Source organism: Plectropomus leopardus, chromosome 23 (genome assembly GCF_026936395.1).
Source record: "Plectropomus leopardus strain MGB_pleo_1.0 chromosome 23, ASM2693639v1, whole genome shotgun sequence".
NCBI classification, from domain to species: domain Eukaryota; kingdom Metazoa; phylum Chordata; class Actinopteri; order Perciformes; family Serranidae; genus Plectropomus; species Plectropomus leopardus.
The window spans coordinates 8,094,418-8,120,117 of NC_142198.1; the positions used below are offsets into that span (position 1 = coordinate 8,094,418).

General features: G+C 39.6%; 2 protein-coding genes and 1 long non-coding RNA gene across 3 annotated transcripts in view; 1 reads left to right on the top strand and 2 right to left on the bottom strand.

The window, feature by feature from the left end:
• LOC121962410 (urea transporter 1) overlaps positions 1 to 25,700 on the bottom strand; it is a 91,512-nt gene that overhangs the window by 43,524 nt on the left and 22,288 nt on the right. The window contains exon 2 of the mRNA XM_042512665.2: positions 22,074 to 22,240. Coding sequence (XP_042368599.2) covers positions 22,074 to 22,088 — 15 coding nt within the window. The 5' untranslated portion in view covers positions 22,089 to 22,240. The remainder of the gene's footprint in view (positions 1 to 22,073; positions 22,241 to 25,700) is intronic.
• syt4 (synaptotagmin IV) lies at positions 9,920 to 19,220 on the bottom strand. The gene is made up of 5 exons (XM_042512468.2): positions 18,903 to 19,220; positions 15,663 to 16,282; positions 15,252 to 15,575; positions 11,665 to 11,785; positions 9,920 to 11,206 (listed from the first exon to the last, which is right to left on the bottom strand). Exons 1-5 carry the CDS (start codon positions 18,934 to 18,936, stop codon positions 10,887 to 10,889), a joined length of 1,419 nt encoding a protein of 472 aa, XP_042368402.1. The 5' UTR covers positions 18,937 to 19,220; the 3' UTR covers positions 9,920 to 10,886.
• LOC148185633 (uncharacterized) lies at positions 23,607 to 24,982 on the top strand. The gene is made up of 4 exons (XR_015775775.1): positions 23,607 to 23,668; positions 23,780 to 23,900; positions 24,048 to 24,101; positions 24,277 to 24,982. It is a non-coding gene; the product is annotated as an uncharacterized LOC148185633 (long non-coding RNA).

The window sequence follows — 25,700 nt, forward strand, 5'->3', positions numbered from 1 at the left end:
AGTCACCGTCAACCGCCTACGGACGTTGGGTTGCTTATCTACTAAAAGACTAATCCTCTAAACTGGAGGGAGCATAAAACAGCCTGCTTCTCTCGGGATTCATGGCTGGAGGAATACCTGGACTGACTTAACATGGAACGGGCAGCCAGCCTGTTACAAGACTTTGATAAGGGCCTTGAAGACTACTGGGACTCTGTAAACTTATAAAATGGTAGCCTGCTCCCAGTTGAAAAGGCACGTATACAAAGATGATGATGTATGTTGCCCCCCCAATCCCCCAACCTCGTGTTATTTTCTATGTCATGTACAGTTTTTTTGTCTTTGTTGTTTTGTTTTTTTGTTGTACTTTGTTGAATATGTGTTACGTCTAAAAGAGAAAATAAACTATGAAATAAAACTGCAGGGGCAAGGGAACATTTTACATTGTTGCAACACTGTCCTGGATTCAGAGCCTATTTTTATGAGCATTCAGTGTTTCTGACAGAATTAGACTCTATTTGTGATGGTCGTGATAGAGGGCAGCAACAACTGATCGCTGAGTAGCACTGAAGGACAGTCTCAGTGAGCTGCTCTCCTGATCTTTCTGCCCATTTGGCAAAAGCTAACACAGCCACAGCAGCTAACATTTGAACAACCTCACATTGACACCGAAACGGCTCAACTCTGAAGTTAAACGCAATAATAACCATTAGGCAATATTAGCCATGCAATGCTAACAGTTAGTCCAGTCACTGTATGTTAAACTCTGTCCAAGGCGCGGAGCCACACTCCTGCAGCAGTAGTCTGGTAAACATAGAAAAAGCAGGGCAAGAGGCACAGAGTGGATCAATACACTGTGTGCAGCTCTACAATTAAATTATATTCTACCCTTTTAAAATAGTAAAATTTGGGGTTAAATTGTGGTGATTCGATTTAATTGCAAGGTTGTGCAGAATTCACAGGGATTGGCTGGAATTGTAGCAATTGTTGCCATTGCAACATCCTGGAGTGGGCTGATATATATGACAATATATTAGAGCAATGGTGACAATGACAATGGCAAAGGAGTATCCACACAAGAATAAAATCACTAAAGGTATGTAGACCTAGCTTTGATGGCTTGGCTTGACGCGTCCTAACTGATAATACCCAATCAGGAATGGAACATGGGTGTCTGCGTCCTTCTTTGTTTTTAAATGTCTCTGTCACTGCTAAACTGTCCAGACTAAAACACAAGTTTTCAAACTAAAACAGGGTCACCAGCATTTTCAAAGGCTGCCCTGTTAGGGGGTCCAAAATGCCAGAGTAGTGTGGATGCCTGCAGATGTAAATGTAGCTAGTTACGCATTTCAAAATGAAAACTTATTATTGTGGATGTTGCCTAAAGCAAGGGGGCACAGTTATTCCTATATAGTCTGAGGCAGGGCTCGCAGTGTCAGACTTTGAAATCCCTGTTCTAGAAGGGGCTGATAGAGAAATTTGTCATATGAAAGGTATAGATGTGCACCAATTTTCATTTCAACCAAACACAAAAGCAGCTGATTAGCTTCTCCTTGCAGAGCTGTTAATCAGGAAGACTCCCTTCTGTTGTGAAAGCCTGCAGACTTTCTGGCTTCCAAAAATTCAGGCCTGCCTACCCCAGATTAACAGAATATTCAAATGAAGCACCTTCATTTGGCACTCATCACATTGACTAATTAAATGTTGCGAAATAAATGAAAAAAATAGTTACAGAACAGTCCAAAACTAACATTTTTAATGAATTGTGGCATTCTGTTAGTCACATGGTTTCGTCTCTTAAGCAGCAAACTCCCCAGAAGCTGTTGTTTACTCTCATTAACCAATGACAGCCTTTTCCCCCCTCGAATGCTTTCAGCCCCCAAACTAATCTATTTCTCTGCGCTCTCACAACCTGACTAATGGGCAGCCTTCAGTTCCCATTAAATGAGGTCATTAGTGTGTTTATGTGTGTTGTTGTGAGAATAAGGATCGCAGCAGATGGTTATTGCTATCGTCACTTTAGGGTCGATGATCAGGGTTGCTTTAGACATGCACTACAATTGTAATATATGTGCATGTATGTGTCAAGGTAAACAGGCAGTATGTGCAGAATGCTCCCCCGTGTGTGTGTGTGTGTGTGTGTGTGTGTGTGTGTGTGTGTGTGTGTGTGTGTGTGTGTGTGTGTGTGTGTGTGCCAAATGTAAAGGTCTCAGTAAAACTTGTTTAATTGTCTGTCTGTGTGAAGGTCATTTCCACAATGACTCATCCCCTCTATCCCACGGTGCACTGGGGACAGCTGTCTGCACACAGACAGACAGACGGTTTTAAAGAGGAGCATGCTGACAGATTAGAAATGACTCTCAAGGACAAAACAATAATGACTGTGACTCAGAGTGGGTTAAATCTACTATTACCAAATCTTTATTATCTGCTGTAGTTATTTCAATAGGGAGTAATCATTTGGACTGAATTGAGTTTAACAACAGAGAAGACTTTGGCGATTAGACTCCGTAGATGTTAAGTAATCATTTCAGGGAAGAGGAGTAAAGGCAAATTGTGAGGGCAGAGAACATTCTTATTGAAGCTGCATTTGAAATACAGTATATTCAAATATAAGCATACTTACAGCAGTGTGCAAGTTGAGTTCTGTACATCTTAAGCATATATTATTATAATTATCATGGCTTAGTGCAGACGATCCCAGCTCAGACTTTGGATCATAAATATACTCTGAATGTCACATACAGCTCCTTTAGGGTGACAGTTTGAATATATGCAGATAAATTTATACTGTTGTCCCAACAAGTGAATTGTGTGTTGCAAAGTTTCATATTTTCGCCAAAAACAAATGAAATAAAAACCAATTCAAACTCAGGGTTAAAAGGTTAAAATTCTTGATAAAGCCATCTGAAGAAAAAGTGACGCTGATCTAGGTTTTTAAGGGTTAATAGAAAACTTAATTCTTTCAGCATTACGTTTCCCTCCAACATATTTGCTATTTCAAATTATTTGTATATGAACGTAATTGAAGAGATTGGGCTAATGTGTGCAGTGATCATTTGGAACCAGCAAACACTTTCTAATATGCAGTCTTATGTAAGGATGTTTTCTCCATTAACAATTCACTGGCGCTTTGGAAGTTTTTTTCACCACTCTCCCGCCTTATCTCGCTTGCTCTCTCCTTCACTTTCTTTGCTTTGTCCTCTCTCTCACTCTGTGCATCGGTACGCTGTGCCTCAGGTAGAGATACAACACTGATAACAGGTTATATAAAGACGTCCCTTCTCTACAGCGTTTGTCTTGCCTTTTGTTTCTCATCGGCTGTTGTTCCAATAGAGCAGCCTCGAAGGGAAGTGTTGCATGAAATAAAGGATCTGATATCTGAAAAATACTATACTTACAAGAACAAACCATGATTTACATTATATTCTGCATAAGGTGCTTTGGTGAGAAAATGTAAGACACTTTTCAGATTGGAGATCGACAAAAGATATAATAATTTTTTTTTTACAATCAAGATGATAGAATAAATTGTTGATTCTAAAGATTAATTAAAATAAAGACTGAATTTCCTATTTTTTTTTAATCTAACATCTATGTTAAGATGAACATTTAATCAATTCTAAGTGCGTATAGTCTATTGTGAAATGGAGCTGAAAGTGTGACTCATTTATGGCGACTTTTAACCCTATATGTTCTTGCGTCATCACTGTCAGTTATTTTTAAGTTTATCTTTTGAAGACCCAAGGACATAATGCTGAACAGCGCTTTTTCCGTCCTTCACCTTCATGCCAAACTGTCATTAGGTTAAGCTGTCAGTCATTCAGTCTCGTCACTGCATTTCCGTCACTGTCAGTTCATTATCGGCAAAAGACCCCCACATCAACGACCCAGACGACTTCCTGCAAACCCACACACATCAACTATTCACCAGCTCATCTCACTGTGTCCCCTACTAACTTTCCCCCTGCTCATCTTTCTCATCTCAGTCCCCTTTGCCTCAACTTAATAACTCAACGCGGCGTCATGTCATCCCTCTCCACACCTCCTTCAATTCCCTTCAGGCCATCTGTCTCACCTCCCTCCTCCACTCCTGCAGCCTCACTTTGAAAACTTTCTCTCATTCCATCACTTCCCTCTGCAGATTGATCTTCTGTACGAGTGCTCCAGAGGACCATCGCGCATACTTAGCACTTTCATCTTTAGGTCTGGCTCACAATCTATTTTATATTTCAGAGACCAGGAGCCATAAAAGAGGTGCTATGAATCATGGTCAACGTATTTAACCTGACACTTGTTCGAAAATGCATGTAAAACTGAGTATGTGGTGTGTTCTAACTGCGTAGTATGTGGATTTTGCATATGCAAGAAATGCCAGAGTGTTTACTAGTGTAGGATGAGATTTATTTTTGGGAAGTTTTATACAATTAAGTAGATAACCTTATTTTGTACTCTGTTTTATTTAGATAAATAAGTTAATTTCATCTATAGTAAAACCAAGCATTTCATTTTTTATGATGCTCCTACTTTAAGTTAAAATAAGGAACTAGGCCTTCATAATGTGGTGCACCTTCCCTTTAATGGCAAGGACTGTTAAGGTGGTTAGAGATACTTCTTGTGTTCAGTCGAGTTGAGTTGTTGTCCATTTGATGAAGAAGACATTAAAAATGACGGATAAACTGAAAAGATGTCCCTGTGCTTTCTTTCCTCACTGCCCTTAAGTGACTCAACTTATGAAGTTAAGGTTGGAAGAAGGCAGCCTTACACTAAATTAGAAAGAATTTCTGAACATGAGGCGTAAATGAACATACTTAACCACCTGAAAATGCATTGTAATTCTTCAACCTGCGCAACGGTGAACTGCGAGTCAGACGGTAAAATAATGCACTTTTGGATAAAATAATTACAAATGATGCCAAGTGATGTTAAGGTACAAGAGCATCACTTAAAGTAGAAATTCCAATATGTTATTTCCATGGCCTAGGAAAGGAACAGACATACTGGGTACAGGTCTGGGGCCCAAAGTGTCAAGGGACCCCCCTGACCTTCACCTGCAAAATGTATCTTGCATAACACGCACCAACCAGAGTGAGACTCAAAATGACCACAAAGAAATACAAAGACACACAAAATAACTACAAAAATGCACAAAATTACCCTCTTGAGACAAACGACTACAAAGAGAAGCCAAACTAGCACAAAGAGACAGAAAATTACCAAAAACAAAATTACCACAGAGACATAAAACCACAGAGTCTGTGTGTCTTGCTTCAATGGTCTGTTGTCTCATAATATGCCTATTTCTATAAAATCTTTCCCTCATCATCCACGGAGCAGCTCCAAGTTTTGTAATTGATGACATCACAAATTTGAATTTAGCACTTTGGATTTTGAAATCAGTTGTTCATGTTTACCAACATTTTTGGACTGTTTCAGACCAGGAGTAACATGTACGGATTTTGAAATTAGATGTAGTATCCCTTTAAGAAGAAAAAATGTGATGTGATTGTGATTATATATTAAACATCAAAATATATAATAATCTCAATTTCAGTCATTAAAGTTATACACAAAAAATAATAAACTGAGTGTAGGCTAATGTTGATTTCCATTTGTGATAAAGAATTGTTGTTCAATAGTAACACAGACTGATTAAGTCATGATCAGTCCAGTCAAGTGATGCAGGGAATTGATGCAGTATTGCTTAAGTATACACCAGTCACCTAATATGTATCAATATACAGTACATATTGATTGCGTATGTAGTATGCAGTATGTTAGTATGCAATTTCTAAAATAGCCATAATCAAAATGCTATCCAGTAATGGTGCAAAATGGACAAAATGCACAAAAACAAATCAAACCACAAAGTACAAAAACGTTATGGATAAAAACCAAAAAATCGTCATTTCAGCTTGCCAAATTATTTCCCTCTCATTCTAAAATGCATACTAACAACATCAAAACACATACTTCTACATAGTTACATTTACCAAGGAACGTCAGTTTGTTTTATTACATTTCAGACAATTATGTTATAGCTCAAAATGCTTCATTGACTTCCTGTTGACTACCTTTGATTCCACTGTGCGACAACATTTTCCTGGTGACTCATTTGAGTATTACTCAAATAAGACATTTAAAGGCTCCATTGGTGCAAATCAAAGCTATAGATCAGTTTGAAACTAATAATTTAGGAAGAATTTCAGACAGACTTCACACAGAGTGTAATGAATGTTAGGAATAGTTGCTGCGACCCAGTTTAGATATTTCATAATATTTCCTCTCTCTTTGAATGCCCCCGCGCCGAGTCTGTAATTCACCAAAAATCTGGCCCGTTGCAGCCTTTGGTAATTAACAGTGATGTCTTTCTCTCTTTTCATCACTAAAAACATGAGACTGTCGCAGCATAAAAAGAGCGGGCTGATTTTAGAGTGAGAGGGATGTTGGTGATGAGAGGCATTAATAAGAACAGAGATATCTAATTTCTGGTTCCCACAAGTTCCCTAATTAGGACAAATCTCTCTCTTCTACACACACACATGCACTCACTCACAGCCTTCTCTGTATTCTAGGCACACACACACACACACACACACACTCTGCTGGTGGTGATTTGATTTCTGTCTGTACCTGTCTCTCTGAATCAGACTGACTCGACCTCACTGAGACAGATGTTAGGATCTAGACAGGTTATTGATGTACTGTACCTGAGGGTGCAAGTATGTGTGTGTGTTTCTACAGCACTTAAGGTTGTATTGAGAAGATCAAGGGTCTGATATCACAGGAGGTGCTGTTTGATTAGATCCTGAGGGACTAACCGCTACATACACCCACAGATGCACTTAGCATGCCAACATCAGCTGTTCATCCACCTGCAGTAGCCTCAGCTTCACTTTCTTGAGTCTGAGTTGGAGTGGCTGCGACATAACTGTGAAATCTGAAGGACGTGAATTTGTACGTCTGGCTTTGTGTGTGAAGTTGTTATTATCAGCCGAGTAGTTCAGGGAGGTCGGTGGAGCAGTTGCCCTTGCACCATCTGTCTGGCTTGGAAATCAATGCAAAAACAAAAAGCAAAGAAAAATGAGACCTTGCTTCTCTGAATGGGCGAAAAACATTATGTGTATTATTTGCGCATAATAAAACTGACATTTGCGATCAAAAGAAAACCTTGAGACCTTTTGAAAAACATCTGTGATGCACTATTATAGTTTTGTCTTTCGTGAATGGGATATATTGTTGTGTGTGTGGGTTTTCTTTTAAATGGATTTAGACTTTTACCTCTTCTTTTCATACCAACATTTAATCCTTTACTTATGTTTTGTTGTCTAATTCTCTCAACATAAAAAGGTTACACACTAATAGTTTTGGGCTATGGACAGACAGACAGACATAAAAGTATATTTTCAAGTCTGTTTGGACAAATGGTTGGGAAGAATTAACAAATCAATCAATATGTCTGAACAATTTTAAAAAGAAAGAGGACGAAAAAGTGTGTGGGGTATTTGATCGTGGATGGATTACTTAACAGGCACAAGAGCACAAGCCCAGGGGCCCAAAGTGTCACAGGGGCCCCTTGCCTGCACTTGCAAAATGTCACTCAAATTAACACGTACCAACTAGGAAGAGACTCAAAAAGTCAAGAGACAAAAAATGAATACCAAAAGCCACAAATCAACCACAAGGAGAAACAAAATGACCAAAAAGACAAAATGACCTCAAAGAAAGCGATATGGCTACAAAAAGACACAAAAACAACTACAAGGAGATGGAAAATGACAATTAAGAAGCAAAAAGGACACAAAACAGCCACAAGGAGGCGTGCAATGACTACAAAGGGACACAAAATGACCAAAAAGACACAAAGTTACCTAAAAGAGAAAAAGAAATACCTCAAAGAGATACAAAATTACCTCCAATATCTCAAGCGACTACAAAAAGACACAGAACAACCACGAGGTGACACAAAATCACCACATGAAGTCTGTGTGTCTTCATGCTATGTAGGAGAGGTCGCTTGGCCCTTTGAATATCTGTGTCCTGGGGCCCATTGTCTCATAATCTGCCCATGGACTGGATTTTAGGGGTTTGGCTGTTTCATTAGGAAAATCACGGCTTCTGGTTTTATCTCTACAAAAGTCACTTTCTGCAGATTGCAACTATTGACAAAGTTGTCAAAATGTCCTTGAACAAAACATTGTTCAGGACAAAAAGTCTTCCCATTTGAGCATCAGCTAAACGGCTCTGTCATAATTGGTAAGGTAGAGGAGTGGGGTAATGGGATGGTAGCAGTGGTGCACGTTGCACAGGTCTATTTTATTGCTTCAAAGATGACAGCAGAGGTTTTAAAAAGAAAGCAGTCTCAGAGAGCGACCTCCCAGGTCAGAACCACTGAGGGAGAGCAGAGCGACAGAGCATCCTGCTTCTACAGATGCTTCACCAGCAAGCACATGATGCAACTCGGTGTAAGACTAGAGACTGGCAGAGAGATGGGGGACAGAGGCAGGATACAGAGCGGGGTCATAAAGATGCATTTCTTAGATTTAGACGTATTTTCAGAAAAGAAAGGCACAAAGAAAAGGGAGGGGCATGCTGAGCCAGCTGTCCTCCCTCACCAAACCACTTAGCTGATATTAAATTCAGACATGATGACTTCATCCTGGCGCACTTAGCCACTCAGCAGTTATTACATCATCAGATTTGGAAAGGGGCCCGATGATGTCATCCTCAGGGTGGTGGAGGTGACCACGCACACGTCCACGCACAGACTATGTGCTGTGGTGTTATCATATTAAAAGAGGCTTTTAGTCAAGATCTTATGAGTGATTTCCTGTGAAATCAAGCTAGTGGATGTGACGATATTAAAATAAAATCTGAGCTTAACCTTAACTTATTCCATTAATCCTAAAAGAGCTAAAATGCTTTGAGTGGTAATAATGTACTTCCAAACGCACACACATTCCCGTACTCCTATCTTTGAGAGGACACTCATTTACATGATGCATTTCCTGGACCCTTACCCAAACTTTAACCATCACAACTAAATGCCGAACCCCAACCCTAAGCCAAACCACATTCTAACCTGAACCTTCAAGAAGTATTTGATATAAAGGACCTCACATAAAACGAGGCTGTCTCTGCAGTAGAAAGACAAGTACTTTTCATATTGGTGCAACAGGACCAGAAAAAGAGAAAAAGAACACTTTTGCTCAAAAGGTAGAAAACCTACAACTATCAGAAAGCTAATTTCCCACTGGCTGGTGATTGAATGTGGACTGGTTCGTCTGACACAATGGCGGCCAGCCTGATCTTGTATTAACCGTAAGCTGAAACATGTTTCTGACAACACTTTAGGAGAGAAATATGCAAATAATTAACAGAATCTTGATCAGAGCTGCTTAGACTCTTTTTTGGCCTCAGATTTAACTGTGCAGAAAGCAGAACGGTGCCCACTTTCTGTTTACTAACTGTCACCATCAAAACATGGTGATAAAATATGTTTGTGAGAACATTTTAGGTGAGAAATATGTAGTGCAGTAACATAATTGATATGATTTTGGTCAGAGTTTGAGAGAGAAAGAGAGAGAGAAGAGCAGGTGTGTCTCTCGATCAGCTGTAAACTCTTTGAGTTGTGTCTTTCAATCACAGATGATACAAAAATGCGGAAGTAAAGCCTAGGCACGGTTAGACTGAGGGAGGCCTACCACAGTTCATCTACACATACGACCCACATTGTTTTGATACAAAGCTGGTTGAAAAAAATATCCCTTTCAGGCCATTTTTTGCCCTTCAGGTAGGATTTAAAGAAGTGAGGACCAGCCTAAATGTCCTCACTTTGTTTTAGAAAATGTTTCTGACCTCACGATGTATTAAGTGCAAGAACACACACACACAATTAACTTCACATACTCCTTAAAGAAATACTTCAAACTCATTTTTTCTCAGAACTTGCCATATTTTATAGTAAGGTACATACATTTACATTTCAGCTGTCTTTGTGCTCACAGTAAGGGGGACAAACACCTACAGTAAACATTATGTGGCTCAAGTCTTTTCAGAGCTAAGACAAACCCACACCCACACACACACACACACACACACACACACACACACACAGTCGCTTAGCACAAGCACTCTCATATCGAAACACGCACACACACATAATTGCATCCACAGTTAACTGTCCCCAGTGCACTCAGTCTGTTCCAGTCTTTTCTCAAACCACCTAATTTAGGCCTTCTTGTACTTAATAATATATGAAATACCACTTATACTTACAAAACATGTTCAACAAATCAACCATAAGAGTACAAAACAAGAACATAAATAAAAACGGTCTACATCTTTATGAAGAAAACATTGTCGTTATAAAATAAACTTTAATAATCCACATTTTTTACAGCATTTCAGATGTGGTTCATTATGGTTTTCATACGATGGGCTCGGTTACTATTTATAAGAGGAAGAGCTGAAGAAAGAAGAAGAAGAAGGAGGAGCAGAGGAAGAAAAGAAGAGGAGTAATAGCGACATTTAAGACATTCTGCACTGCACACGGTTACAGTGACAATTGGCTGTTGCCATGGAGATGATGTTGCATGTTACCAGGTGATTTTCGGTGACAGTCTTTGGGATCGTTTAAAGCTATGGGGTTCCCTTTGTCATGCCCCACCCTTCCCACTGAACCCCAATAACTTCAAAGATAAGTGATTGAATGATTGATTAAATGATGACATCACTTCTAATGACCCTCCCCACAACATCAAAGTCCCCTCCCACTTGTTTCCCACACTGAAAGTCCAACGGGTCCTGGCTAGCAGGATGTTAAATCCCGCCCTCCCTCATTCCATCCGTGTTGTGGTTGTACCAAATCGGATATGGATGACAGAATCCACCAACACCCCGGCGTTCTAATCCTCTGACAAACCGTGCCACTTGGCAATCTGGCGACGCGGGTGGTCGCAGATCTCCCTCCAGTGCTCGCCGGGCGTGCCCGCTGCAGATGTGCCAAGCACCAGGCGCCCGAGGACGGTGTTGGGGCAGCGTGAGTTGCCCGTGTCTGAGTCCATCAGTAGCAGCTCCACGCTGGTGTCTCTCAGGCCCTCGTCGGAGGGCAGATCAAAGACAAACAGCTCGTTGAACACTGGGTTGGGGGAGCACTTCTTCACATGGGTCTTCTTCTTGCACACGCGCTTCTTCCCATGGTACATGTTAACCTTGACATATGGATCTAGAGAAGAATGAAGAGAGCAAATAAAAAAAGTAAGGACAGATGCAAAAAAAGGCATGGTGAATATCCATCCCTGCGGTGGTAGCAGAGAGCCATATTACTCCAAAGCTGGATCAATACGGCAATCAATAGAGCGGAAATGATGGATGTTGGTGATGAGGACAAAAGAGGCTGCCTGTGTAAACACTCTGTGTGTGTGTATGTGTATGTGAGCGCGCATGTGCTTGTCACTAAAGTGCTCTCTATCACATCCTGATCAGATTACTTGAGTGCGGTGGCGGTGTCATTATGGCAACTATCACAGCATCCAAAGTAGTCTGGGCTGCTTGGCAGGAAGAGGAAAATTAAGGCATCTGTTTATGTGGAGAAAGTTCATGCACTCATGCATTTGTGTCTGTCGGCTGAAGCAGTGATCCTACGGATTGCATTTTGAAAGGTTCAGCTTAACGTTCATTTACCTGTTGGTCCATTGTTTTCAGTCTTGGGCAGGTGGCGAGCTTTGAGGACGACCACAGTCAGAGTGTTGGTGGTGGACTGGTAACACAGGGAAAGCAGTAACTCGCCTCGGCCTGAGGACTTCTGTGGAGAGACAGAGGACGGGTGAATGGGTGGCAGGTGGTGGGATACAGAGTATTGCTGGTTTTTTTTTTTGGTTTTTTTTTAAAAAAGGTGATGCAAAAAGAGATGGCAGGTGTGAAAGGGGACTGAGAAGAAAATAATTTCTAACATGTTTAGCTGCTTCTGAACAAGACATGAACTGGCATCAAAGTGTATTCAAGGCAGCAGACTAAAAAAAACAAAAAAACAAAATATGTTTTCTCCTCACTATTAAACTGAACCGCCCACTTATTATGACCCTGTTTATTTCCAAAGTGGTTGTATGTAACTAAAACATCTGTTGTAATATATTTTTGTTAATACACTAACCCTTTGAAACCTGGAATGACATCACTTTTCTAGTACTGCATTCAGGGGCCTTTCGTGTGCATTTAAACCTTTGAAACTTGAAAATGGCAATGAGCAACTTGGCAAGAAATTATAAACTCTATACATTAACAACTAATAATTTATTCACCACTCTCAACAATCCTGTGGTAGAACCTACAGTTGCTTGTTTTGCAAATGGTGTCAGCGCTGTTAATTAAATGGCTGTCAACTCAATATTCACCACCTGCTTATGCAGCGTGTTCTCTTATCTTAACCAGCACAAATGTGTGATGGAGAAGCTCCCTGATCTGCGATACACATCCACGTCTGTGTCCACACCCAAGAGAGCTGACACCTCGGATGCTGTGATCACACCTAACGGGATGTCAAGCCTTCAGCTCATGGTTTCTATGGCAATGAGAAGTAGCACAGAGACAACTTTGAAAATACACATTTCTATACAATTCCTCTTGAGACGTTGTAGATCTATTATAGATGAAAGAACAAGCTACTACATGCAAAAAATTCACTACTCTTATTGTTATATTTTTGTCGTTCTCAAGGGTGGAAACAGGGCGATGGCTATGCTGCTTGCGACATGCTGTATCGATTCCCTTAGGTTGTGTCTGCTCACACATGCACACACCTCACAAAGCAGTGAGACATAATCTGTGCCATGCAGACAAAGAGAGCCACCACCCTGTTGGCAAAGGGCTGCCTCTAACGAGAGAAAACAATGCAGACGGCTCATTTTAAGAATTCAGCCAAAGATCCTTTAAAAAGTCTTATTGCTGATATTTATACTGGGGGCTATTTCTTTCTACTCTGTAAAGCCTTTTTGTCACCATCAAAAAGGGTTGTTTGCACTTTTATTTGCACATGAAGTGGTTCTCTTTTTATTGCAGGCGAAAAAGTGCCAATATGTTCATTCATTTAAAGAAAAGACAGCTTATACACAGTAAATAACTACAGTTAATGAGGCCGAGCATTTTTTCTCTTTTCACCTGCCAAAAAGACCCACAAAAAATCCCATTGCTAAGCAATATCACGTAATCTAAAACTAATTTTCTATTGATTGAACTAAAAAGTGTTCAGACACAGCCGACTCCTCCCTACAGCTTTATGAGAGTTGTCTCTCCTGGGACCCAAATGAGAAATGGAATTGAAAAAAAAAAAAGGTTATACTCAGCGTGGAGAGAGCCAGCAGAATATAGTTAGAGAAATACTATCCTCTTGATGATAAAAATACAGAGGGGGCTCTGCCGAGGGAGGAACAAACCTTTTATATTTCTCCGAATCTGAGTCGCATATCCCAGCACTTCTTTGGAGTGCTATATCGTATCAGGGATCTTTAACGATATTACAGATAGCTCACAATCCTCCTGAGAAGGTACAAATGTGTGCGAACATATCCTCTCCAACCTGGTAGGCACAGTGCGTCCATTACAGCTCTGCAGAGTACAATCTGAGCCCACAATTCTATCATTACATTGATATCATCTCAGATTCCACCTACAAATCTAAAGAGTGCTGCTGTATACAAGACCACAGACCCGTGATACAGATAGAGATATCATCTTACAATCTATTGTTCGAATTCACCAGTACTCTGAATGTAATGTCACTAATTCAAGTTTATTCCAATGCATTCCCAGGAAATATACAGAATATACTCGTGGTTCTAACAATACTACAGCCCACATCTCAGAAAGCGGACCGGATACCACAGTACATGACACTCCTCTAAAAGGGAGTAACATCCTACTGGAAATAAGCTAAAGTACATTTGCGGTGCTCACAGTTGCCAGGAAAAGCCTGTCTGGTGCAGAAGTCAATTGACCACCAGCCCATAGATCCATAATGGTGTGGGTATCACTCCAATCTATTCAATACACCATTGGAAAATGAAAAATGTCCATCTGATTCCCTTTTAATTTGGCCATTCCTGAATTAATGTTTTATTTTCTTGATATAAAGATCTTCACAAAATGAATTCTGTGAATCATGAGGAAAATGGTTTGATTTTTTTTTTCAAAAACATGAGGAGAAGGCACTTAACAGTTTACCTAAACATGGCCCCCAAAAAAATGTCTTTCCCTTTTTTTTCAAAAAAAAAAAAAAAAATCAAACCAACTCGCTCAAGTTGCAAAGGGTTAAATAGATAATGAAAGGTGACCGCAAAACAAGATGTTGATCCAGGTTTTAAATGGTTAACCTCAATAATTTGTATAATGGATTATTCAGTGATTGAAGCATTGTTTGCTAAGTGGCAGGTTATTTGAGAGGAAATATGCCATGTATATAATTCAGCTGTTAAATGCATTGACCACAGAGATTAACTATTTTAGAATAATCAGCACTGTGTGAAATTGGGAAATTCAGTAAAAGAGGATAATAAAATGGAGCAAAAAATGGTAAGACAATAAAAAAAAAAGAAACTGTGAAAGCTGTCATGCATCTGGACTCACAGCAGTCAATCCAAGAACAGCAGACCTCAGTATCAGCTTTCAAATCCATAATGGTGCAACAGCTCTCGTCTACTGCCCACACAAGGATACACTCCCTATCCGCTTTCTCTACTGGCTTCATTTAACATTTTTCTAAACTAACTAGTGACAGAAGTTATGAAGGGAATTTCTTTAATGCATTTGCAAAATGTATTATTGAAATTCAAAATTAAAAGCTTTGGTTCAAGGTGCAGATTATGCCATTAGAGTAAACTGAAAGCAGTATAAAAAGGTGTGGTTTTAAGAGCCATAATGTGATGCATTTCATTTAGGTAAGTTACAGAAAGCTCCATAATTTACATGTCTATTATAGTTTAGTAAGTAAATGTTTTTTAGGATGATAATGTGCTGATTTATGCGTTGATTAATAGTGTAATGGTGGAAGCACTTTAGCACATTTTGGTTATAATGAGAGAAATGCTGAGTCATTATTGGAGCCATTCTGCAATTTCAAGTGGTTTTGTGGTCAATTTGACTGTTATATAAAATAAAAATGTTGCATGCTTTACAATAATCTCACTGCATGTGTTATACATCTAATGCCAGTGAAAAAAAACGTTTAACTCATGACAAAAAAAGTGTTCAATCATCCAAATTTTTCCAGATCCTACCTTGACATTCTTTTTGATGATCTCTCGGCTCATCAGGACTCGCCCCTCCGTTAAGTCGATCCCAGACAAGGGTACAAGGGTCTCTCCGATGACTTCATCGCGTGAGAACCTATCAAAGCTCAGCACCATGAAGTGAAGGGCCAGCTCTGACACTCGGGCCAGTGGGATCCCATAGAAGCTGAAGGTTTCATCAAAGGCGGGGTCCAGAGTCTTCCTCAGGACTCTGGTTTTCACTCTGTGTTTTTTCTCCGGGAGCAGGGTCAGCTTAATGTAAGGGTCGGAGGTCAGTGACTGCTCGTCAGTTGGTGTCAGGCCATGGGCTTCCTGGATTGGAAAATCAAAATAAATCAATTCAAATTTCTATTAAAAAAAAAAAAAAAAGATTGTAGACACATAAATCTAAACACATACCTTGATATGGACGATGAACGCCTTCCTCTCTGGCTGGTACTCCAGGGAGAAGTGGAGGGTTCCTAGCCCACCCTCTCTCTCCTCTCCCTGGGGCTTGTCCACAGCTGGGGTGGGCGCCTGGCTGGAGAGGGTGCTGCATGGTGAAGGGAGGTCACGGCGGTCCATCACCCCAGGTTGGGTGAACCCTGCATGGGGAGAAGGCAGCTCCAGGTCCGGGGAGCTGCGCACCTTCTGGTGGTGGTGATGAAACGGTTTAGTGGTGAAGTTGCCATTCAGATCCCGTTTCTCCAGATCCAGATGCATTGCCGGTCTGGACCCATTTGGGCTTGATGCCAATTTACTGGTGCCAGACGGACTCATTGGCGACACAGTGTGGCAGTTTCCGTTAACATCAGTTTTACTGGTGTCGTTAGCTGCCGTGGTGGCAGGTGCAGCAAACTTCTTCTTGCCGCTGAGGCTCTCTGGGTAAATGTCGACCCCTTTGAGCATGTGCACAAACTTGTAGGGAGGTGTCTTCTGGGATTTGGTGTTTTTACGCTGGCAGCAGATCCATGCAAAGGCTGATGCAGTGAAGACAAGGCCGAAGACACTCACCACTGCAACACCTACTGGCACTGCCACTATGGAGGAGGAAAGAGTGTGGAGGGAAGACGAAATAACTCGTTAAAATTGTCTGACCACACGCCCCAACAAAAATGATGAAACAAGCAACAGTAAAACACCTCGACAGATTTCATTGTTGAATTATTGCAACAGAATCCATTTTGTGTGCAAGTCTGACGCAGGCTGCTATCTTGACTCAGAGGAAGATAAAAACAACACAATCTGTTCGACCCTCATGAAGTACCATCAGTACTGGGTTCATATTCCAAACTGGCTACGCCAAATCAACAGGAAACAGCTGGTGTAAGTAATGAAGTGCCGGAAAAACCACATAACGTCATTATGTGACTGTTTGATTTTTTTGATGGCAAGTTTATAAAAATGGCTGAATCCAGAAGCGGAACAGAAAAATAACAGAAACTTCGCAACAAATGCAGAAAGAAATGCCTTTTTTTGACAAGTCAGAAAAATATACAACATTTTTTGACTGACAACCAGGCCAAAAATATGCGATATAACCTTTGTTGTATTAATTTATATTCCTAATACAGCAGCACTTTAAGGACCCAATCCCTTTTAAATGGTACTTTGGTCTCCTATAGTATCACTAAAATGTTTCTATGGAGACAAATTACTGACATATTTGCCACTCATGTTTGAGTTCTTTGTTTCGTGGCTCTGAACTGTGACTCAACAGCAACCATGCTGCCTTCTCATGCAGTCAGAGTTAATTATTTCAATGGAGGAAAACGTGCATCATTCCCTGCAGTTAAAAAGGGCGGCCCAGTGGAAAAGCACTCAGGTTAACACTCATACAAAGAGCAACAGAGAGAGGAGGGGGCACCAGGATTAATCACTCATGTATCTTTTCATCTGTGCAAATCGATTTCATGTGTTTAGGATAATCAAATGTTTGATCATTGCCTGGGTGATTCTGATGTTGAAAACGTCATGTTAATACACAGAAATATATATATATGTCAATATGTATTTTCCTACATTTGATTATCCTAAACACATGAAATCGATTTGCACAGATGAAAAGATATGTCAATTATTTTTTTAATCACTGGTAAGGACGTTGTGTTTTTTATTTTGGCTTAGGGAAGGGACGTACTGCTTTAGAATGCTGCCTGTGTCTTTAAAAGGCAGGTTTTCTTTTAAAATCGCTGTAGAAAACAGTAATTGTCGTAGAATTTCCGATTGCCCTTTAACGATTTAGTTTCCGCAAAGGTTTGCATTTTGCTTAATAAATTAGCAGGGGTTTTTTTTTGTTTGTTTGTTTTGTTGTTGTCTATTCCTGTGCTTTTCTGCTTGTTGCATTGGCCCCATAAGCATATTTAATATTAATATAAAAAAACTAATAACAACAAAGTCACATATCAGCTTAAGTATAGTCCCTTTGCCTGTGCATTAATGTCCAGTGCATATACAATTAAAATATAACTATCAGTATAATTTCTATGGTGTTAAGTTTTTTTTCTGAGATAGTTGCAGGTACAGAATCCGTTCATTTACTGCCTTAACTTAACTTAAATAAGGAGGGGCAGTAAGCTCATTTCAATTTTAGATCACAGCACTTGTACACACTGTTTTCTCCGTTCTCCTGTCATTAATATTTCAGCCCAACATCCTGGGTGGAGTGGCTTTCAAGGCAACAACAACAACAGACAGATGGATGTGGCAACGGGAGGGCGGTGAGGGAGCTGCTGAACCGAGAGGAAATAAAGAAAACAAACAGGTGCTTTCTGGACTTCACCTGTGCTATAGTAACACCTGCTTAATCCGTTGATAATTAATAATAGTAAATGAACTTTGCTCATATTCATATCGTAAACCATGTCACCACCTCCCTATTGGTCCTGACACTTAGCAATGGTTCATTATTTATGACAGAGGAGGGGTGGTGCAAAATGGGGGAGGCACTTATAATAACTTTTAAGCACTGGGGAGGGAGTTATGTTTTTGTGATTTGGGTAAGGGTGGGACATTCAACCTAAAAATGGTCACGGTTTGTATTTATTTTAAATATCATCAGAACCTCAAAGCCTGCAAGTGGCAAAGGCATGTTTTCGTTTCTTTAAAAACCTCAAAAATCACACCATTTATGACAGACAAAAAATGTGAAATTCCTCTCTATCTATCTATCTATCTATCTATCTATCTATCTATCTATCTATCTATCTATCTATCTATCTATAAATAAAATAAACAATGTAACACCCCAGCCACCCCCCTTACTCCAAATAAAGTACTGTCCCTTAATGAAGCTTTCGCCCTTAAGCTAACTGCAAAATGGAGGCTGGAGGTCTCCCCAAACACGTTGTTACACACTGGACAAAGCCATTCACTTTCACGTTTTATAAAATAAGCTGCTCTAACATACTTAGCTGTAATGATGTTTTAAAATGACTAAAACTTAGCATAAATTAACATGAAACACATTAGCCTTTTGCTAATCTGTATCTTTTAAGTATTGACTGACTAATAACCCTAGTTAATACTTTCGAGATGAGTCATATAATGAATAACTAGGTACTTTTCTTCAAGCTTAACCCCCCCCCCACTATAACACCAACAACCACCAACAATAACACATTCAGTATGTGTGTTAATGAATGAAAGGGTCAGACTCACCGAGCTGAGCGCCGTCCTCCACCATTGGAGCCATGATCGCTGTCCGAGGTGCTGAAACAGTCCGTCTGTTTTTTCACACTGAGCTCTCTTCTCTCCGGTGAACTCGCTCTCTTGATGATGCGGCGCAATGTATCTCCACAATGTCTTGGCTTTGATTATGTTAAATAATGTAAAGGCTTTTGTACGGCTTCAATAATTGAAAAAGCAGTCTTGTTTTCCCCGAGAGAAGGATGGAGGGATGCTCTGTCCTCGCCCTGCTGCTGTTACTCTGCGATGCCTGAGTGTGTCTCAGAGGCGGCAACACCCCGTTTCTTCTCCCTCCCCCTCTTCCTCTCTCTCTCTCTCCTTGTTTCCTCGGTTTCTCTCTCACTCCCTCTGCACGCCAACTCCTCCCCCCTCCCTCCCTACCGGTAACGCTGAGCTCATCAGTGCTGACGCAGTAGTGACGGAGGCTGGCTGTGAAATCAGGACCCCCAGAGTAACTGCACAACAGGGCTGCCAATTTCCCTGATTGATTGTTAGGGAATGAACGGTCTAGGCCTGTATCTCTCTCCTGCGTGTGTGTGTGTGTGTGTCTGTGGGTACGTGTACATCCTTTCTCAATAAGACTGGTGAATGGATTTGGTCCTATCATTCATTAAAGTAAGAGGTAATTTGGCTGATAGGTTCTTATGCAGTGATGCTGTCCTCTGAAATAGATTGATAGTAATTAGAGTAACAGGTTGGTTTATTAGGACCAATTCATTTAATACTCTACTGTGTGTACTATGCACTGTTTACGGAACAAGTAATCACAAAACTTACAGAGTGCTGCAAATGAACAGCACAATGAGGTACAACCCTGAGGACTACTGACATAATGAGAATCACTTTGTCCTTAAATGCACTGTTGAGTACAAGTAACATACTGAAGCCTTTGTTTAAAGTGACAGCAAAACTCAGTTTTCATCGTTTTTCATACAGTGTTAATGAAGTATTATATATGACAGCCAGGTGTCTACAGGTATTAGACACTTAAATCTGTATGTTTTAAGACCTTTAGGAGCTAATTTTTCACCAAATTTAAGAATGATCTTTTTTTTCTTTGACAAATCATCCCTTTCTAATTAAGGCATTGCAGCATTGCAGGTAAAGGTAACTAACGCCAATAGCTTCAAGTGCAAAGGAAGGTTTATGTAAGAATATGGCTATTATAGCGATCAAGGTTAAAATACATTTTGTCAACAAGGGGAGCACAAGTTATATTAAAAGCACAGTTTTAGGTTCAGTGTTGAAAAATCAGGGTTAAGACATTTGACTCTCATCAGACATTTGACTTTCAAGCAGGAAAGCTCAACTCTTGACAAAAATGTCTTAAAAGATGGATAAATTAAATTAGATCCTTTTTTTGGAAAATCACTACCTTACAAATTGAAATTTAAGATGATTTAATTACTTTTAAGGGCTAACATTTCTATAATTGAACATTTTAAGACTTCTTAAGGACCTGCTGACACCCTGAAAGTGTATGTAATCACTGCACAATCCTTTAACAGAACGACAAGATGAGCAGCAATGAGCAATGAGCAGAAAGTAAAAGAAAAGAGAAGAAAGAGTTTGATATGACTTGGACATGAAGTGGAATACATATTTTATAGCATTTCAGGTTTATGTGGACTAACAAACTATGAACTTCATTGGTAAATACTCTACCTTTCCCAATGAGGTTGGACTAAGTGGTGTGGCTCACTAAGACAAAACCTGTATTGCTGAAGTGTTTATCTGTGCAGTTAACATTATAACTGGTGCACTATTCCTGATAAATGAAACATAAATTAATAATTGGAATAAGACACCATATTCAAATAAAGGTTTTCTGCATTGCCAACAGGTTCAACTTTTGTTATAATCAAATACTGACCCCTGGTGTTCACAGTAAAGAATGCATTTTCTCTGAAAACAACAACGGCCAACGGCTAAGTCAGTGTCATCAGTCGCATGATTTAAGCTGCTGGAGAGGAAAAGCATGTACACTTAGGGGGGAAACATCCTGAAAACGAAACACTCTGGACACAGAGCGCTGGAACCAATCAACCAATCCGCAACTTGACCCCCATATGTCCAAATAAATTCCATTCCTACAGATGGCACTTTGCAGCCCAAGCATACAACTGGATATCAGTTATAAATATACAGCCGCCAAATGAAAAAAAAAACAAAAAACATTCGTAACATTCATAATGGTATAAAGAAATCTTCCACATACTTCCCATGGAGAGACTCAGTGCCAAAATGAAACAAAAATGAGCAGCTTAAAAAATGTATGGCAGCCACTAATAACTCACAAGCAACCTACAGGACTTCATTCAAAAAGTAAGTACCACAATACACTGGAACGCTCCAGAGGCCCTTCTCAAGATCACTTTATGAGTGACCTGAAGATGAACAATGGTGCAATACGAGCAGTGTGACTGTGTGTACAGTATAATGCATCTTTTTAAAATTAATGTTTGTGCATATGAAACCCCTTCAACCCCCCTTAATTTAAAACAAAATGTTCTTATTTTTCTTAGAGTTAACTTTATGTGATAGGTGCTCATTTGGTTTGTCTTTCTGTTGTTGTTTGCTTGTTATTTTAAATTAACATACATGCAGTGATATTATCTGTGCATATCTTTTCAAGTTAAGGCATATTGCTAAATGATGTTCTAAATGTGAAAAAATAAAATGTCATTATCAAAAGCTAAAGACAGCCACATTCATTTGACTTCCCCTAAAATTAACCAGGAAAAAAGCAAAACTCAGAATTACTAAGATGTCAGTGGACACTGACAATTGCAACAAGCATTATTACAGCACATGAATTAAATAGCCAGACACTTCTCGTAGAATCAACAGCAGAATAAAAACACAGCCAAGTAAAGATACAGCCGAATAAAAACGCTGCAGACTAAAAACACAGCCGAATAAAAACATCCCAGAGGCAAAAGCAACAACACATAGATGTATAAACAGTATAAACTCTACAGCGGCTGCAGCTACATAGACACATATTAAAGCAAAAGGAGAAGCCGCACAGGTTTTACACAACACTCAGCACACACAAACACAACACTAGGCAATGCAGTGTTTGCTGACATTTTCATGCAGAGAATGAGTTCAAGAGTTCAGTAAGCGTGTTGTTCTACTCACCGGTTTGAACATCATTCTTTGAGTCTTGAGCTGTCCTCCACAGTCTGCTCCAGGTTCAACTTCTTAGTTCGTTCATACATAGTGAAACCAGTTCACTCAGCCTCTCTGTCTCACAGTCTCAGGAATCGCAGGTTTGGACCCACACGCAGAAACGGAGGATGAGGCATCTGGAAGAGTTCAAAGGTTTCATTTGTAAAAAATAGCTTACAAATGGGAGCTCCCAGGTAGGCAGGTTGATCCAACAACACCAGGAACACAAAGCACTCGGAAAAACTTAACCCTGGGACAAAAAGATAGGAAAGCTACAAACAAACTCGGAACTGAAATGATCCGACAGGTGTAACTGATAAACTCATGGAAACAGGTGAGGTGGGAAAACACTCAAAGGCCGTAAGTTAAACAAGACATAACTAAAAAATATAACAAAATAAAACAGGAAACCCTGAAAATAACTAACTAAATGTAAGAGGGGAAAAAACTAAAACCCCATACCTAGACAACACATTGCTCACGATAACTGAACATGTAAAACCAAAGACAGATAACAACGCACCACCCTTATAGTAGCTTTCTGGCCAGGTGTTGCATTAAATCAGTAATTTATTTTTTTTAAACTATGAGGAGGTACACTAATGCTAGCCTTAACCCAGTCATGGCAAAACTCCGGCCCAGAGGCCAAATGTGGTTCTCAGGCGGCTCTCTGCTTGTCTTTCAAAATATTCTATACGATTGACACAATACTGGTTAATCAAGCAATATTGTGTCAATCATATATATTTTCATTCACTTCATGATGGCAGGACAATTGTAAAGTTTATAGGCATGCAGAAAGTAGGAACTATGCAGGTGAAACAAATGTGTTTTCATAAAGAGAAGCGAACAAACTGTTATCTAACACCAGCTGTTTCCTGCAAAGAAAGTTGAAAATTACTTCATTTAAAGATGAAACAGTTGCTTTTGTTTCATTTCTAAGTGTTTTTTTGTTTTTTTTAATGGCCCATATGACGCAAGATACACCTGGTCTCCATATTATCACATCGCCTGTCGAAAAGCCTTGGACACCCCTGCCTTAACCCATAATATGTGATCCTTAATTCAACTGCACTAATGTAGCATTTGTGTACTTTTCATTGACAGCTGACTGCAATAAAAAACAATCACCAGAATGCAGAAAAGGGTTGATTTTGAAAAAAGGAGCTTCCAATGCTTTGTTTCATATGTGTTTCCCTTAGTGTTGACACAAAGCCTCCGTGGAGGTGAGGTGAGGTGAGGTGAAAGTCATCCTGCATGGAATAACCTGTCCTGCATATGCATATGCACACATAACTTAACACACACACACACACACACACACATCTCACACACACACACACACACACACACACACACACACCCACACACACACACACACACACACACACACACACACACACACACACACACACAGCCTCAGACACACACACACACGCCTGCCTAGCCTCATATGAGCTCTCACAGGTGAGGTCAAACCAGAAATATCACATTCTGTGGTGTGTCATCACATTATTATTATATTTGCATTAATCACAGCAGCTCTCGGTCTATTAACATCACAGGTAGGATCAGACATTGTAACTCATTTTTTACACCATAGACCTTTAAATATTAAAATTTAAAAATGTTTTCAATTTCTCATTGACTCTTCATGGTTTATAATTATTATCTAGAACAGTGATGGCAGCAGCAGTCGTGCCAAGAGGACGAGGTGTGACTGGTGGCCTGTTCTTCCTCTTCACTCTGCTGTGTCTGGTTTGCCATGCAAATTCACTGATACACAAGAACAAACTGGTGAATAAACTTTTGTTTAACCTACTTTTGTTGTTAAAAAAAATCACATTTCAGTCCTACTTGCTATGATAGGCAATATTAGAGCTGCTGTCATGCTTGTATGTCTCCATATGTAACTGCATGTTGATTCTCATGCTGCGTTTGCAGGAAAATCTCAAAAAAAGCCTTCAGAAAGCACAAGAAGAACTAGCCAAAGCGAAGGTTAGTCGGTCAGTCAGCTTACATGTTCACACGCTCTGATATTATTGCACTGGACTTACTTCAGTGATACAGACAGCCTGAGAGAACAGTAACTTATTTACATGTGACTTAATGTACTACAGTTGACATAATGCAGCAAACTGAGTGATGAAGTGGTTTTATTTTCTCCCATTAGGCAGAAAAGGACACAAATTCAAAGCTTGTGGGAAAATATAAAAGCTTCATTGAACCAATGATGGAACTTCTGAAGAAAACCTCAGAGGAATCACCTGACAGCTTTCTGGCACAGCAGGAATTTAAGGAGAGACTCAAGAGCTTAATGAAGAAAACCAAAACCAACGCAGATGGGCAGAATAAGGAGTTAGATGCAAAAATAAAGAACTATATGCATAAAGTGGGAAAAACAAAGAAATTAATCAAAGCCTTTGAGGAGTATCAAGCTGAATTGTAACGTCAATGTCGTTCAGTGCCTCTGTTTCAGTTATTACATCTATTGTATCTGTTAAGTTTCTCTTTCTTATTGTGCAGCTACATCCTAATGTTTCTATGCACTGGCCCTGAAAATTTGGTTTTGCATCTCTTCATGGTCATTCAGTGTCTATTTCTATTTTAGGTCTTTTGTGTTGCTTTGTAGTCATTTTATGTCCTTTTGTTGTTATTTTGCCCTTTTTTGTAGTAACTAGTTACTAGTTTGTAGTTATCATCTATGCTTATACTTAACTAAAATAATAAGGAGGATAACCCAAGTTATTTGTTTCTGTTTTCTTTAATCTAAATTCTTGATCCAGGAACAATCTTTCTCTGTTAATAAGTTATGTAAATGAATTGTAAGAGTATCATTTAGCAGACTTGTACAACCTTAATAAAATAACAAATGGAAATTTGTGTTATTTGATGTCTTCTTATATTGCAGCTCTATAATATAAGGTCCAGGCTTTGGATAAAGGTAAGTTCTCTGTAGAAATGGTGCCAGAGCTGATGAGGCTGATAAACATGGGGTCAGATTTATGTAATACATTAGGAGCACAATTAAACATGCTCACAAGCAAATTTTATATATATACAGTATACAACTCCCACATGCAGATATTAACTACCACCCACACAGTATCAGTCCTCGAGCACCAACTCAACTACGACAGACAGCTTATGCGAACAGCTGCGAAAAACAATATATCATGTCAACTTTGACATTTGCATCATACATCACATATTTAGTACAGTTTTGGTCTGGGTTGTTATCTTAAGTGTGCATCAACTCCTGATGGCAGTATTTTCTGTAAAGTGAAACCATGACATACCATTTCTGTGAAAGTGAAGCCTAAGAGGAAGTGTCAGGAAGATACAGAGGAATAACCTCTCCTACATGCACAAACACGCTGCTAGAAACGGTTACAAAACACACACTTACAAATACGGATGCATGTTGAGGTGTGCCATGGTCGAGGTGAAACCAGGATAAATTAGGTCAACTGACTGAAATACATCTCATGAAGTGAAAGAGAAAAGATTTTCTGAGAAAGATTAAGAGTTAGTGTCAGGTAGTTACAAAGGAATAACTTGTCCTGCTTGTACAAACACACTCTTATAAATAATTAC

Excerpts from the sequence above, each read along its gene's own strand:
- syt4 (XM_042512468.2), bottom strand. The coding sequence starts at position 18,936 with ATGGCTCCAATGGTGGAGGACGGCGCTCAGCTCG. Across the intron at positions 15,576-15,662 it reads CGTTCATCGTCCATATCAAG|GAAGCCCATGGCCTGACACC; the intron begins GTATGTGTTTAG and ends TTTCCAATCCAG. Across the intron at positions 11,786-15,251 it reads TCATCAAAAAGAATGTCAAG|AAGTCCTCAGGCCGAGGCGA; the intron begins GTAGGATCTGGA and ends GTCTCTCCACAG.